Here is a 13,971-nt window from a genome sequence, read left to right on the forward strand (position 1 = left end):
GAACAGCTAGTCATCTGTCACTAAGTAGGCCACAGATGCTGGCTTGGAATAGATGTCCCTCTGGTTCCAAAAATAACCTCTCACCTAAATTATGGTCACAAAGTTCTACCTTAAGAGACAAAATGTGCAGGTTCACAGTTTATTACAAAAAACTAAAAACCCCACAACAGCCAGCAACAAAATGTTCATCATTTGCAGCTGCTGCCCTTACACAGCTCCAGGTCTGAACACAGGCACAAAATTACTTCACATGTTCATGTAAGTTACAATAATTTAATCCACAAGTCAAAAAAATGAGAAACTGAGGTATGTCAACAGTAGGTAGCTTACTCGGTAAGATTACCAAAATAAAAATACAAAGGGAGGTATTTTGGCAAAAAGCAGTGTTTGTGGGTTTCTTCACTAGTATAAGTATAATATTAATGATACTTTCATGAACTAGCCATTCATAGCAATGGGAAATTTCAGAATTCATTGTTTTAAACTTGCCTGGTCCCAAAACTTCAACATTCATGTCACATATGTCCTAAGAAACAAGGGGGTTTGCTATTCCTCATCTTTGTCTTGTAAATGCCTTTGCAACTCTCAAAGTTCTTTAGAAGAAACTACTTAAGTCAACAGTAGTGAAGATTTAAGAGTCTCCAACACCAATAAACTAAGCTTCTATTCTGCTTATTTTTCTGGGATTTGATCAAGTTTGAGAAGTAAAATTTCATAGTGGATAGAAGGAAGAAAAACACTTTTTTTGAACCCTAGTCTTAAGCTATAGACAAGACAACTGGCTATTTCTCCTATTTGGATTAAGTACCATCATCTAGTCAAATTCAGTTGCACTGATACAGCACAAATTACAGTGCATTACTGTTGTGGCACTTTTTCTTTTAACCCTCCCACACAGTTCCTTGACAAGTCCTGTATCCCATTTGATACATCTATGCAAACACCTTGAAAACTCGAGGGACACCAACTATAAGAAAAATCAATCTGTCAAGAAAGCAAAAAAAGTAGTGAACAGTATAAGATATTAAGCTATATTTGTCTAACCTGACTGTACCAAGTTTTGCTTTATATGCATACTACCTCAATAAATCAAGAAATTCATTTGGACAAAAACATTACTAACACCCAGATAAAGGGGACAAATTACAAACTACAAGACCATTCTTAAATAGCTGCATTACTACCTAAAGCAACTGGAAAGCTTTGTTCTCCTACATAGAAAAAAATGCAGTCCTCAAACAACAGGATGTTAACTACTTACATTTTTCCATACGTGAAAGTTGCTTTAAGCACAAATGCAACCTGAACTAGAATTCTTTGGGATCTTTTCACTTTCTGCAACCACCAGATGACTACAACTTGAGACCCCAAAACTCCTTGTTCTTCCTCCTCGGATTTCTCATATTTTTTTTTTTTCTGATGCCACGACCACTGAAAAGCACTCAACATTCAAGCACATAGCCTACAAAAGCAGAGGGAGTCCATAGGAAACACATGCACATTTTCCTGGAGGAAGCTTTGAGTATTAATGACAGTTTTTTCTGACACATCTTCAGGTATAGGCCATGCACAATCTGTTAATGTACCACAGCATTTAGGTCTTCAGCAGCAACGCAGAGGCTCTCCACTTCTTGTTGTTGTTCCTGTGGGTAAATACGGAACCACTCGGATATGTTCAGGCTTGTATAATGAGATCAACAGAAGAAATCACACCATCACCTGAACTGGCTCACAGTTGCCATCAAGAGGCAAAAAAATACAAATTCAAGTGCCCTGTGTAACTTCCAGCCTGCTACCCCCACAAGGTACAGATAACCTGAAATGCATTCTGCTTTTGAGCCACTTGTCTGCAGAAAAAAGCTCAAACTGCATGTAAAGGAAGTAGAGAAAAACCACAGGAAAAACATTTTAAAACTCAACTTAGTCTTATTTTTGTATCAGACATTTCTGCAGCTTCTCCATTTTCAGCACACTGTTCCTGGCAAACATAACTCACTAAGCCTCAAATCACAATAAATGCAAATAAAAACCATGCCCTCAAAGGACATTCCACATACTGTCAAATCTCTACTTGTCTACATCCTACATCCGGAGAGGGCAGTATAAAAAAAAAAAAAACACCAAACTTGAATTGCTTTTGAGACAGTATTCCTTATGGTAAGATACTTGTCTGGATGGACCACTTCTACAGAACTCTCCAATTCAACTTCAGTCTCATTTAATATTTTTTTCTTTAGGGAAGACTCAAAGGCTCAGAGTCCAAATCAGCTGTAGTAAAACAGAGCACATTAAGTTAGCATCTTGCAATTTTATATAGATACACAACCTACTTTTACCAAATGAAAGCATACCGTAAGCAGCTGAAGAGAGGAGACAAACCAAAAATAGTTTTATGTTGGAAAATATCTCTAAGAATAAATCCCCACTTTAAAAAGCAGATTTGAAAACAGGCATGGTAATATTCTGTAAAATTTGAGCAAAACTAACAGTTCAGAAATTGCCATTAACAGATGCATATTACATAAGCATACACAGATTTACAGATATGTAGATAATCAGCCTGGATGGCTGAAGCTTTTAATAGCAATATTTGTGGGTTATTGTTTGTGTGTCATTAGTCTTTGCCAGGATAGAAGCATTCAGAATACATTCAGACTGGGGTCATAAACTTGCCAGCAACAGTCAGCAAAGCAGAAACAAGTCACAGTGTTACTCAGAGAACTGTCCAAGGAAAACTGGGTAACACCATCAATTGGGTCATGAGACTATCTTAACCAGCCAAAACCAGATAAAATGCACCAAAATAATTGTCGGTGTCAGCTTTGCACTATCTTCCATTTAGCTAAGCATTCCTACACAGTTGTTTCAGATTTACCTCAATTACATATAAAGAGAACAGTATTCCTATTCTTTTCAAATTCTTCTAAATTGGGGTATTGGACTCTCAATCACTTACATGAGTTTTTCCATTTGTAGCTTCTTGCTTGCTGTTGCTAGCCCCGAATCTGCAACCAGAACCCGCTACCTTCAACTACTGACACAAAGAAATAGGTATTGCTGAAACCATGCAGATGAAAAATATGATCCAGAACAGCTAAACAGAAACAACAAAGCTTCTCCCTCATGTAAGAGGTCTAATGAAGCTTATTTTCCATACCATGTGCTATCCTACAGTAGAAAAATAGCAATTCAGTGGATAGCTGTCAAAAATTTCTATCAATGACTGCTTATTAAGAGGTGAGAGCATCAGAACTATTCTGGACTATGGCTCAAATCACAGCAAGTTATCAGAGTTGCCAGAGCTTCCTCTTCGTTTTAGTCTCACTGGTAACATGGCTAGGAGAAGTCCTACTAGCCACTTGCAAAATTAGAAGACTTTAAAAGCACCACAGCGATCCTGTTCTGAGAACAGATATGCCAGAGAATCACTGCCCAGACTATTGCCAATAGGTGAACCTGATTATTTCAGAATCATGTTCTCTGGCACACCACGTACAAAAAGAAATGCCATCCCCTACATTAAAACACACAGCCCTGGGCAAAGCATTCGTCCAGTGCCATTGATACATCACTTAAAAGCTCATACATATTTTAGTTACAAGGTAAATGGCCATCAAGTATGTAAGTAGCATTCCCAAAGATCCTGCTTAGACCCAAAATGATAAATTCAAACTTTGCAAGTTCGTCCCTCTGAGTAACTCAGAATGAGTTATCACAAAAACAGCTTACTGCTTTAGATACATATTAATACCTAAATAGCTTATGGAAGAAAAAAAAAATCAGTCCAATTTTTAGCAGGTTGCAGCTTCCTTTGCTGAAAAATAAATCGATCACATATTTAGTTGCTTACGATCCAGGCAAAGTAACACACAGTGCTGGCTGGAATTACCCAAACAAATCTGAAAGTGCTTTAGAATTAAGCTGGGTATGTGCAATGCACCTGTCATCACCAGGTGAAAAACAATAACCCACAACTGGGACAATGTTTAGAAGTGCATCTGAGAACTGAATCTGAATTCTTCTGGTCACTGTATTGCATCCCAGTTATTTTACTCTGGCTTACTAGAAAAAAAAAAAAACCATGAGATTTGGCAGTATCTGTGAAGATCTTGTTGCAAGGATCTCCTTTTGGGTTAAAAGGATAGCATCATATAGCACAGAACATTACTGACACAAATTTATCATTTGCAACATGAATTTAAGGAGTATTCTGCAGGATGTGCCCATAAGACAAGAAGTATCTCCCTTTCTCAAGGATGACCTCAAGTGAGCTACAAATTCAGTCCTAGTCACCTCTTCACTTTCCTCAGCTCTCCCAAGGGGAATAATGAGGGCAACCAAAACCATACATTGAGAAGTGCTGGTATGATAATTTCTAAACAGGCTGAAGAAGGTGGAAATAAGGCAGGAAGAAGGATATCTGTAGTATCTTGACTAGAGACATTCTAACACTGTTTAAGGTTCAGTATATAGCCCAAATGATTCTCAAAATCAACCAGAATAAAGTCCTGGGGACTGTAAGCAGCTTTCACAAAAACACTTACGAAGCCAGTCTAAAATTTGAGTCTCATTTATTAGGATAAGCATTTTAACACCATATTTGAAAAGATTTTCAGATGGCTCACGTTAGCCTTCAACTACTCCAAGAAATCAATTTTCAAGCAGCACTACAAATTTTCCTATTTCGAATATGAATTGTTTCAAGTATACATTCCTCCAGGCATGCTATAGACATATGGTCAAGTTAAAACCACAGAATCATTATCTGAAGTTTTAAGAGTCAAAAATAGTAACTTTCTAGCATGTACTATTATAAACAAAAAAAACCACTCCCCAAAACCATGCTCTGCCAAGAGAAAGTCCTATGCCTAGCTGCAGAAGCACCACGAACTTGCATGTTATTTTTCTTACCGCCCAAATGTTACAGCCATTACGTAGACTAAAACAAGCTTGAAAATGTGAACTTAAAGACTAAAACAAAAAAACCAGTCAATTTATTTCAACTCAACCGTGATTTAGAAGAACTAATTAGCAATCTCAACAAAAAAAGGTAGCTAATCTTTACAGGAAATAAGAGTTTCTGAAGAGATGCATGACAGGAAGCATTAACACTGCCACTGCTTAGTACAAACTTCGTCACATGATGTATGGAAAACCTGGGTGACAGTCAGAGCTGTGATGTTTAAAAAGCTGCTGGTATGAAACAAAAAACCCACGACAAAATAAGAAAATACATGTGGCCCAGAGGGATGTTGCTAACAAAAGGTACTGAATCTACACTGCACCACAAACTGCATCCATGGAGACTACCACAGATCTATTACTGCTTGTTTTATTTATTATTCTGCTAGACAGCTCTCAAAGGATTCTATACAGGATGTCTCCAGGGAGTTTTATCAGGTGAATTTTCTCCCCCTCTATCAAAGAAAGATTATAGTCCCGATACTTTTCCTTAGCCCTCAATTGGTTCTGAAACTAGGTGTTTTTATTTTAAACCACAACAGCCCAAAACAAACCTCACCTAAAATATTTAACCCCGCAGCTCTCAAACCCACTGAAACTGATAAATAAAAACCTGTTTATTTCCATAAGAAATTACACATTTTCAGAATGTACTTACCTGATTACACTTATTGCCTACCAATCAGCCAGCTGCAAATTGAGCCACAGCCCTCTCCAAAAGTGGTATCCCTTTGAGGTAAGATTATTTTCCTAAGTAGAGGTCTCCTAACAGCTGCAGCTTCAGAATGTACTTTAAAGCTCCCTTCTCTCTTTCAGGGTCACCTTTGTAAAGTCTGAGGGAGCCTGACCACTGTTTATACTTCTGCAGGTAATTAGTCTGGCTCCTTTCCCATGTCATTTATCAAGTTGTCAATTGTGTCAATTACAGCACAAACACTCAGGAATATGGCTAGGTTTTGCTCTTCAGCCAAAGGAGAAATTTTCACATCAGAGATCTGAAGCCAGTTAATTTACTCTACCCTACAACACTGAAAACCAACAGAAAACGTAGACTTTTTCTGCCCAAGTCTTCACGCTCCCTATTTGCGCACATTGAAGACACTTGGAAATCCAGTGTAACCTGAAAGTGCTATAAACCAATTATACATGTACAGTTTTACAGCATTTTGGAATTTGTAATGCTGAGAACATAAAAATCGCTCATAAGAACAGAATGATGTTCACAGAGATTGTCACATACCTTTATTAATCTACATTTGTGACAATTATGCATCTGACCCACTAGTCATGAAGAGGCGGCACACGGCTGCAGTTACAGTGGCTGTAGCCACATACGACTACACTCACAGACCAGAAGAGTATCTGAAACACTGACATGAAGTACAGGGTAGGCATGGAAGCCACCATACTTCATTAGACTTCATCTTTCAGCAAAAGTTTTATAAAAAGTATTTTTAAATATTGAGAATTAAACCAGTTAGAGCTTTCAAAAAAAATATGTATTTGTTTCAGGACGTCGACCATTTCTCCAGAACTAGCAGAATGTAATCATTTTCCAACAGTGCTTGACAGACAGATGAATTCCAGGTCCACACTCCTCAGCTTCCTCACTGCACAAAGGTTTTGATCTGGCTTTCTGTTTTGTTTTAATGTAGCTATACAATTGTGCATCAGAACTAGCATCTTTGCAGTCAGGCCTCCTAGTGAGCAATATGCAACCAGCTTTTGGGAAAAAAAAAAAAAAAAAAAAGACTACAGGATGCCACAGTTATGTGATACAAAGCCTTTTTTGGTTGTCAGACTTGAATGTGCAGTTTCTGAAATGCTCCCAGCTCATCCAGTCCAAAAAGCAAAGAGAGTTTTAAGAATTATACTTTGACTTCAGTAAGCTGATATTTATCATGGTAAGCCTGCAGTGGAGTCTATACTCCAGAGCACAGAAACTACATTCCATTGTTGTCTGCTGACTTAAAAAAAAAAAATAATAATCAGTATTAAATAGAGCTTCAAGTCTACAAAATAGACAGGTATAGTTAAATCTAAAGTGTCACCAGAAGTGAAGATATACATCACATCCAAGCAATTCCCTACATTGCAAGTTTTAAATTAACTTCTATACATTGTTACACTCAGAAAAATTCTGACATACAGAAGTATTATTTAGCATCTCACTACCTCCTATAATGAAGTGACAACCATTTATACTGTCATTTTTACCAGAGCGCAGTACAGAATCTCATGGTTCGTTTTTGATTATGACATGATGTTTGTTCTCAACTGGTTTTTCATTGCTACTCTTGGTCTACAGTTCACAGTCCGCAACAGAATTGCATACACGTAACCTACACTAACTTATTGCTCAGATGATTTATAACTAAAGATAACCAAATTCACATTCTGCTTCTCCTCAGAAGCAGTAATGAGTAGAACATACACTTCCTACACCACTTTTACCTCTCGAACTCATTTCTTACCCCCAGAAGCTCTATCCCACTTTAGACGCAGCCCTCAACCTCCTTTTTCCCCTTCAGCATCCCACCTTAAGCACAACAACCTGACTAACGCTGCACTGAAGCCAGAGTAAGAATGGCAAAGTGTCTTAACAGCAAGACAACACATTTATGAACTGCAACTGCTGACTGACCAACCTACCCTTTCTGTCTAGGAAGTACAAGGACAGGAGTGATACAAGACAAGTGGTGTTGTTCCCCAATGCATGCAGTTTACAAGGAATGCTTTTCCAACTAAGATAAATATCTTTCCAATAACAGTTTCTAAATCATGCTTCCCTTAAAAGAAGGCACTGTCCAAACAAAAGACAATTAAGTCTTCAAATGCCTGCCAAATACACAGTTCAACAAAGAACCCAATTTACCTCCATATCAAGTACACTTTCATATTTGAAAAGTTACTAATTTGAATGACAGAACCCAGAGCAGTAATTCTAGGTAAGATTTTGCAGTCCAGCAAGTGACTGCACCACCCTGTATTGTTCTGTAAACCAGAAGTTAAATGACAGTCTTGATTTAAAGTCAACTAAAACTGAAACAGGGACTCAGACGATGAAACATTACCACCACTAAGATTTGGCTTTTACAGTCAACTGTGTGACTCTTGCCACCTTTGGCGTAAGAGTATTACTTTGTCTAGATAAACTTAATGCAACAGGAAAAGGCATCATATTTTAGTCACAAAGTTATCTGAACTGTACAGAGGTAGCAAAAGACTCACTGCTCAGAAATGTATTTTTAAAAGACTAACCAGTAACACAATTGTACAGGAAGAGTTATTTTAAATTAAAATAGAAAACAAAAGTCATTACTGCTGCTGTTATCTTCTACCTACTTAAAGACCATTAAAATTGGTAATTTTTAAAATTTGGCTTAGGTAGAACCTAACTCTTGCTTCATTCAATTTATGAGACATTCTAATGACAACAGTAGGAGGCACACTTGACTCGGAATAACTAGAGCCGAGATGAATATATACAATGGGAACCAAAGTATCTGAAGGCTAACACTGCATTAACAATTTCCTTGCAGCAACTGAAGCTGAGCACTGGTCCTCAGCAGTTGCTGCTGAGCTCTTCGCAGCTCCCCTATGCTCGCAGCACCACCATTCTTCACATTTAAATATCTGCATCCAATATTTAAGTTTGCTTCATATAGACAGGCCACAAAGTAAGCTACGATTGTCCATTAGTCACACCTTTGTTATGATTTTGTTACACATCTATAAGCAACCTTGAAATACTCAATTCCTTCAAATCTATCTTCCATCTTCCACAGATCAAGAAAAACTAGAGTCTTGGCCAGGACCTCCCTTGCTAGAGATCCTATGAACACCATTAGGTCACCCATAAGAATTTCAGCTCTTTCTCTCACTTCCTCCACTGTTCAGTAGATAAAGCATAAGGGGCATCACAAGGCAGTTTGAGATCCTTCTTAAGGATATGAAGTAATATTCTCCAGCATACCAGCAGCAGCTTGCGAACCCAAACTGTATTTGATAAACAGCCTCCAAACCCCCTTTGAAAGGAACCATAATGACATTCTCAGATTTTACACTTTATCACTACAGAGCATAAAAAATGAGTATAGTTGCATTATTCAGCATTTAAAAAGTCATTTTGACAGAGACCATGACAAAGTCTTCTGTATTGTCCTCGGTCCACAAGACTCCTACTACAGAATTTGCTACAATACCGAAACGCTGTAGTTTAACTGAACTGAAAGCTGCTGGCACCCTTGCTTCCTTCCAAACAAGAGATTTTAAAGAAATTGAAGCATTCTAGGTATGCTAGAAAAGCCTTACAAGAACACACATCCAAAGACTTTGCAGAAGTACAAAATGTTCTCACCTCATTTTGTCATACGTCTTGCAGTCAAGAACTGTGATAAACCTTTAACAACTTTGGACAACCCATGAGAGCAACAACTTCACATAATCATGCTAAGCAGCCTCATTCCAGCAGCACTACAGTAGCACTGCTCAGAAGACTCTAAAGAGGTGGGACACCTAGGATGCCTACACTTGCTAGCACGAACACAGAGAAGAAAAGCTCTGCCATTGCTAAGGGACATTATTTCAAGACCAAAGTAACCATCAGTTAGTTATGGTTAGTGTAATATAGCATGGAAGAAAATAATTCATATTTCTGTGATAAAATAATTATGCTTTGACACCAATCCTCAAACCATGGTATTTTGGAAAACCAATGGCATCTAAGTTTCAGTACATGTTTGTGAATCCAGATTGTATTTTGATACAAATCATGCAAGATGAGTATCACTAACCTGTCCACAATTACATTTTCCTAGAGAAAGAAGCGGATGTACCCATCACACCAATAAATATCAAGTTCCTCCTTTTATTTCTAGACAGAAACAATAAGACAGGATTTAACCTTAAAATATTCTACTAGCTGTAGAGCCCAGCTCCTTTATCAAATACTTTTAACAGCTATAAAATTTATATGTTTCAGACTTGTTGGTTTGGATGCAGTCTCCTTACAAAAGAAACTACAGCCTTCAGAACAATTTCACCCACGAAGCGCTCCTGTAACATAGTTCATCTCCAAGCAAAACATCAAATATTTCCCTCACAAATATTTCACTCATGCTTTCTGCAATCCGCCATTTTAAATACTACTCATTAAAATCTTCAATCAATTGAAAACTCAGCAACATGCCCTTTATAAATCAGCTTCTCTAAATTATCGCAAGGTGCTTCTTTAGACAGTTTGCCCACATGGTACTGACGACAAAACACTTCAACAGGGACAATGGTCATGAGAAGTGACTGAGACCAAGCTGACATTAGTTTCTGATCAGTAGGTAAAGCATGAAGATTAAAACAGATTTCCGGGATTAAAGTCAAGGAACTCCAAAATTCCAAATATTAACATTTCAAGTAAAAGTCATACCATTTCAGCAAATTATTAATCTCATCACAGTTCAAACTGCACATGAAAAGCTTAAGCAGAGCCCAACACTGGATCATTTCACATTTTTATTTAAAATTAATGCTCAAAGGACCACCACAGCAAGTAGAGAGCTAGCATGGAAGAGCAGGGCATGCTTAAGAGTCACAAAGAAAACTGGAAGCTTACTTCCCCAGTCAGTAAGCATAGAGTAACGGCAATAAAATGAACCAAGATGGTGGTAGAATGCTTAAGCAATCATCCAAAAGCAAGTATGAATACAAATCGAGAAGTCTCTTAATAAATTCTCTCAGTTTGACTGGCACAGATCTAAAATTGCTTTTGAGGGGAAGAAAGTCTTGGTGCAGTTACTGTAATCAGTCACTTGTGAGCAGCTGCCGCCTTAAAAACCCCACAAAGACTTCTGGGATTTTGACCCAATGCTCTTTTGTCTGCCCTAAATTGGATGGGAACAACACACAACAATTAAGCCATACTACATGAACCCCTCTACGAATTGCACCAAAACCCAACACTAAAAAACAAACACTGGCCTCTTAATTTAATGCTGAGGCTTTGAAAACAAACTAGTACACCAGGTATTTGTTCCTGGTACTCCAAGCTCTTCCCACTTCTTTTAAGATTGTTGCACAGCAACCTGCGTCTCTGTTATACAAGCTCCTACTCACATGGAACTACAGGCGTTCTTGCCATCGTTAGACCAGGCTTCTACAGAACTCTGGCTCTGCTCAGGTTAGAAACTTTGTAGAAGAGCAAGCAGTGTTTTAGTCCAGTTTAATCCACCAGTCATTTGGAAAGGTTAAACTTCCTAGGTTTGGGTTTTTTTGGTTTTGTGGTTGTTTTGGTTTTGTTGGGTTTTTTTTTTTCTTTAAAGCTCCAGAAAGGAGACAATTACTTTCTTCCTTTCCTTGTACCTGTATCAAGTACAAACCTAGAACTCTGAATGAAAAAAACAGCTTTGCAAAACTGAACGATGTGATGTAGAATCCACTGCCACAAACACATGAAAAGGTAACTTCACAGACGTTTTAGTAATCTTTTCTAAGAAAAACACCTAAACAAACTGTGAAATATTAAGGCTAGTTCAAGTTGACATTCACTTACACATCTTCCCTCAGCTTCCCTGAAGCTGCGTATAAGTACTGTTACAATCCCCCATGCTACCTTTTGGAGGCGTAAAATGCAAGATGTTATAAGAAACAGAACCGTAGTACATTTTCTGATGATAAAGCTAAAAAAATTCTTCAGAGAGCAGAGTACTTAAAAGAATTAAAAAACAAACACTATGAAAGCCTATGAAAGGCTGTACCTTTCCTCCAAAGGAGTGCCTCAGGTGAGGTCTGCAGGTTCCCTGTCTGAATAAAGCTGACCTCGAGTTGATGGATACTACCTCCTTCAAGCACACTGCCTAGCACCTGGGAGAGTGACTATGCTTTGGTAATTCACAATTTTTATTTACTTATTTTACCTGCAGCTCGCACCAGGCGACTTCCACAGTGGTATCCGTATCCAGTCCTTTATACACAGTTTTGAAAGAGCCTCTTCCAATCTCGATGTCAAACTTCAGAAAGCGGCCATCCGGGGAGATGCCCACTGCCTTGGTCTCAAGCTCTTCGATATCTTCCTGCTGCGTTCTTCGCTCCTCAAATTCCCGGCTGGCAGCTGTCACGCTGCCAGCAGCGCTGGTGGGGGGTAGCGCGGTTGCCTCGTCCTCCTCCTCCTTGGGCAGCAGCGGGACGGCATCCTTCGCGGCAGCGGGCTCCTGAGTAGACTGTCCTTCCAGGGGAAGCGGGGCAGGCGGCGGCGGCTGCTGCAGCAGCGAGGGAGCCTGGGCGGCGCTGACAGCGATGCACGAGGTCCGGCTGGCACACTCGGGAGGAGAGACCAAGGGAGCGGCGCTGCCGCCCGAGACAGGGGCCGAGGGCGCCGCGGGCTGCAAACTGGGTAGCTCCAAAGCCGTAGCGTTGGAGTCGCAGATCACGCTACGGCGGAAGAAGCGGTGCTCGGTGGCTGCCGCCCCTCGGCTGTCCTTGTCCATGGTGTGGCGGCGGCGCCGGTACTCCTCGCTACGGCCTCCGCTGCTCGCACCGCCGCCTGCTCCGCCGGCCCCGGAGGCTCCGTGGTCGGAGGCGGCGGCTCCCAGCTTCTCCCCGATGGAGCTGTCCGAGCTGGAACCGTTCTTGGGCGGCGGCGGCGGGGGAGCCAGGAAGCGAGGGGCCGGAGTGCCGCTGTCTGCGGCGCCCCCAGACATCGTGCCCCGGGGGAGCGCTGCTAGGGCGAGGCGGCGGCGGCGGGGAAAGGCGAGGGAAGGGGCCGGTCACTGAGCGGGGAGCGCGCCTGTCCGCGGCTGCCGTTGCAGCTGCAAGAGAGGGTCCCAAGGGCTCCTTACGGCGGAGCTGGGAGGCGGCTGCTGGGGAGGCTGGGCCGGCGGGGTGGGTCCCCGGTCAGTGTCTGCATCCATCCTGCAGCGGGGAGCCCGGCAGCGGGGCCGACATGGAGCTCCAGGAGCGGAGAACGGGGCGCGGGGATGGGGGCGGCGAGGGGAGGAAGAACCCAAGCGCCGGGCCCGGGCGGGGGGGGAGGCGCCCCGAGGCGGGCCCCCGGCCGGGGAGAAGCCGGTGCCTCGCCCGGCTGCTTTAAGGTGAGGGGCGTACGCTGAGGTTATTCCCCGGCGACGGGAGAGAAAGCGGGGAAGGGCCGGGTGCCCCCCGAAGCGAGGACCTAGGGGGAAGGGGCCGGGAAGCGATGCAGGGAGCGGGGGGCAGGCCCCGCACGCCGGCCGCGGAGAAAGCTGCCGCGCTCAGTTACTCGCACCGGGAGGGGGAGGCCCGGGCAGGCCCAGCGCCCTCACCCCAGCAAGGGGGCAGGGAAAGGGGGCCCGGGGGCTCAGCCCCGCCTCACAGGGGCGCCCATGGCGGCTGCGGCCTCCACCTCCCGGCAGGCAGCCACCGCCCGCGCGCGACCGGGCCGCGCTCCCTCCAACCGCGGCCGCCGCCGCCTCGCACGGCGCCGGAAACCCTCCTCCTGCCCCCCGCCCGCGGCTCGCCGCCGCTCCTCACCGGGGGCCGCCCGCCACCGCCACAGGTGCGCCGAGTCCGGGTGGCGCCCCGCGCCGCGGCGGGGAGGAGGGAGCGGGAGCCGCCGCGGCCGCCCTGGGGACGTCTCCGCGCTAAATGGCGACGGGAGCCCGAAACCGACACACAGGCGAGCGGGAGGAGGGGCAGCGGCGCCGGCCACGCCCCCTTCCGCGCCCGCCCTGCGCCCGCGCTGCGCCCGCGCTGGGGAGGCGGCTCACCCCTCCCCCCGCCGCAGCCTCGCGGAGCTGGCAGCTCCCGTCGTGCGCCGCGCCGCGCGCGTGGTGTCACGGGAGTTGTAGTTTGCGGCGCGGACGGGCGGCTCGGCGGGCCGGGAGCTGCCCGCGGCGGGGCCCCGCGGCGGGAGGGGCGGGAGGAGGCGCCCGGCAGCGCCCCGGGCCGGGGGCCGCTGTGGTGCGGGGCAGCGAGGCCGCCCCTCAACGCCGGCGCTTCCCAAACCGGGGCGGCGGGGCACGCTCCCGCCTCACCTGC

The 13,971-nt window shown here is 43.5% G+C and overlaps 1 protein-coding gene across 12 annotated transcripts in view; it reads right to left on the reverse strand.

Moving 5' to 3' along the window:
• WNK1 (WNK lysine deficient protein kinase 1) overlaps positions 1 to 13,622 on the reverse strand; it is a 104,824-nt gene extending 91,202 nt beyond the window's left edge. For 5 of the 12 annotated variants that reach the window (XM_055711643.1, XM_055711642.1, XM_055711640.1 and 2 more), the window contains exon 1: positions 11,874 to 13,617. In XM_055711643.1, coding sequence (XP_055567618.1) covers positions 11,874 to 12,656 — 783 coding nt within the window. In that variant the 5' untranslated portion in view covers positions 12,657 to 13,617. Of the gene's footprint in view, positions 1 to 11,873 lie in introns of all 12 variants that reach the window. The other 7 variants (XM_055711645.1, XM_055711647.1, XM_055711641.1 and 4 more) reach the window with 4 other exon arrangements.
• Between the last annotated feature and the right edge of the window lie 349 nt (positions 13,623 to 13,971).

This window comes from Falco cherrug, chromosome 5 (genome assembly GCF_023634085.1).
Source record: "Falco cherrug isolate bFalChe1 chromosome 5, bFalChe1.pri, whole genome shotgun sequence".
Classification (NCBI taxonomy): Eukaryota; Metazoa; Chordata; class Aves; order Falconiformes; family Falconidae; genus Falco; species Falco cherrug.